This window comes from Trypanosoma theileri (assembly GCF_002087225.1).
Source record: "Trypanosoma theileri isolate Edinburgh chromosome Unknown TM35_Tth_25_V1, whole genome shotgun sequence".
In the NCBI taxonomy this organism is placed as follows: Eukaryota; Euglenozoa; class Kinetoplastea; order Trypanosomatida; family Trypanosomatidae; genus Trypanosoma; species Trypanosoma theileri.
Window position 1 is genome coordinate 319,852 of NW_021639867.1, and position 1,093 is coordinate 320,944.

General features: G+C 36.5%; 1 protein-coding gene across 1 annotated transcript; it reads right to left on the reverse strand.

Annotated features, from left to right (window-relative positions):
- Nucleotides 1–454: 454 nt before the first annotated feature.
- On the reverse strand, nucleotides 455–1,063 carry TM35_000252020 (uncharacterized protein; the record flags this gene model as incomplete). The annotated part of the gene is made up of 1 exon (XM_029027793.1): nucleotides 455–1,063. One exon carries the CDS (start codon nucleotides 1,061–1,063, stop codon nucleotides 455–457), a length of 609 nt encoding a protein of 202 aa, XP_028880972.1.
- Nucleotides 1,064–1,093: the final 30 nt, after the last annotated feature.

Consider the following 1,093-nt stretch of genomic DNA (forward strand, 5'->3'; position numbering starts at 1 on the left):
ATATATATATATATATATATATATATTTCTTCTCTGCATTTTGTCTTGTCCTGCTAAAACTCCATTTGATCTCTTGAGAGAGAGAGAGTATTTAAACCTCCTTTATTAGAAACAAAAGGAAATATGATATATATATATATATAGACGTAAAAAAAAAAAAAAAGCAGAGAGAAAACACACATCAAACCGCTGAGGCAATTTTAAGAAAAAAAAAAGGTTACAAATCTGTTAAAATAAGAATTCATCTTATTCCTTATTTTTCAAATAAATTATTGCCGTTGTTTCTTATTTTTTTTTTCTCTTTTCCTTTTTTTTGTTTGTTTTCCCTTTTTTTTTTCTGTAACTTTTCACCTCCACTAGCCTCTCCCTATATATATATATATATATATATATAAGGATAGAAACTAAACTATTTATTACCCCCCAAACACACACACACACACACTCTCTCTCTCTAGTTGCTTATACCCATCTCCACAAACCGTTCACCGTATGTCTTTGACTTCACTCGAGTTAACAAGACCTTCTGTACATCAAAGAGGGCAAATACATACAAAATAAGCAGCAGGACCGCACTGGCAAATGTGAGTTCCTCCTCTGTACAATACCGCACATTTTCCCCCAATTTCCCAATCGTCTCTGTCTTGTTGGTATGATTATTAAAGATAACGCCTACACTCCCCATATCCTTCCACTTATCCACAATATCCGAGTAGTTAATGAGACCCAACGCATTGCAGTCATCCACCAGAGGCGCGGCGAGTCCAAGGGAGTGGGATACAAACAACATTGTAATCACCAACATCACGGAGATAAAGTAAAGTAGTCTGTACGCCTTGCGGGGGATAAAGTGAAGGGCAATGTAGAGAATGACGGTAATGATGGAAGTGAGAATAGCCAACAAGTGGGCAAAGCCGGATCGGGAAATATTACGCTCAAGTGTAATAACACGACCAGCGCCAATAACGAAGAGAAGTGTGCAGAAGGCCATCACAGCACCAACAATAAGGGAGAGAAATTTCCGCAGGAAACTACAGAGAGTATGCAGAAACTGAAACGCCATTGTATTTCAAATATATTTATATATATATAT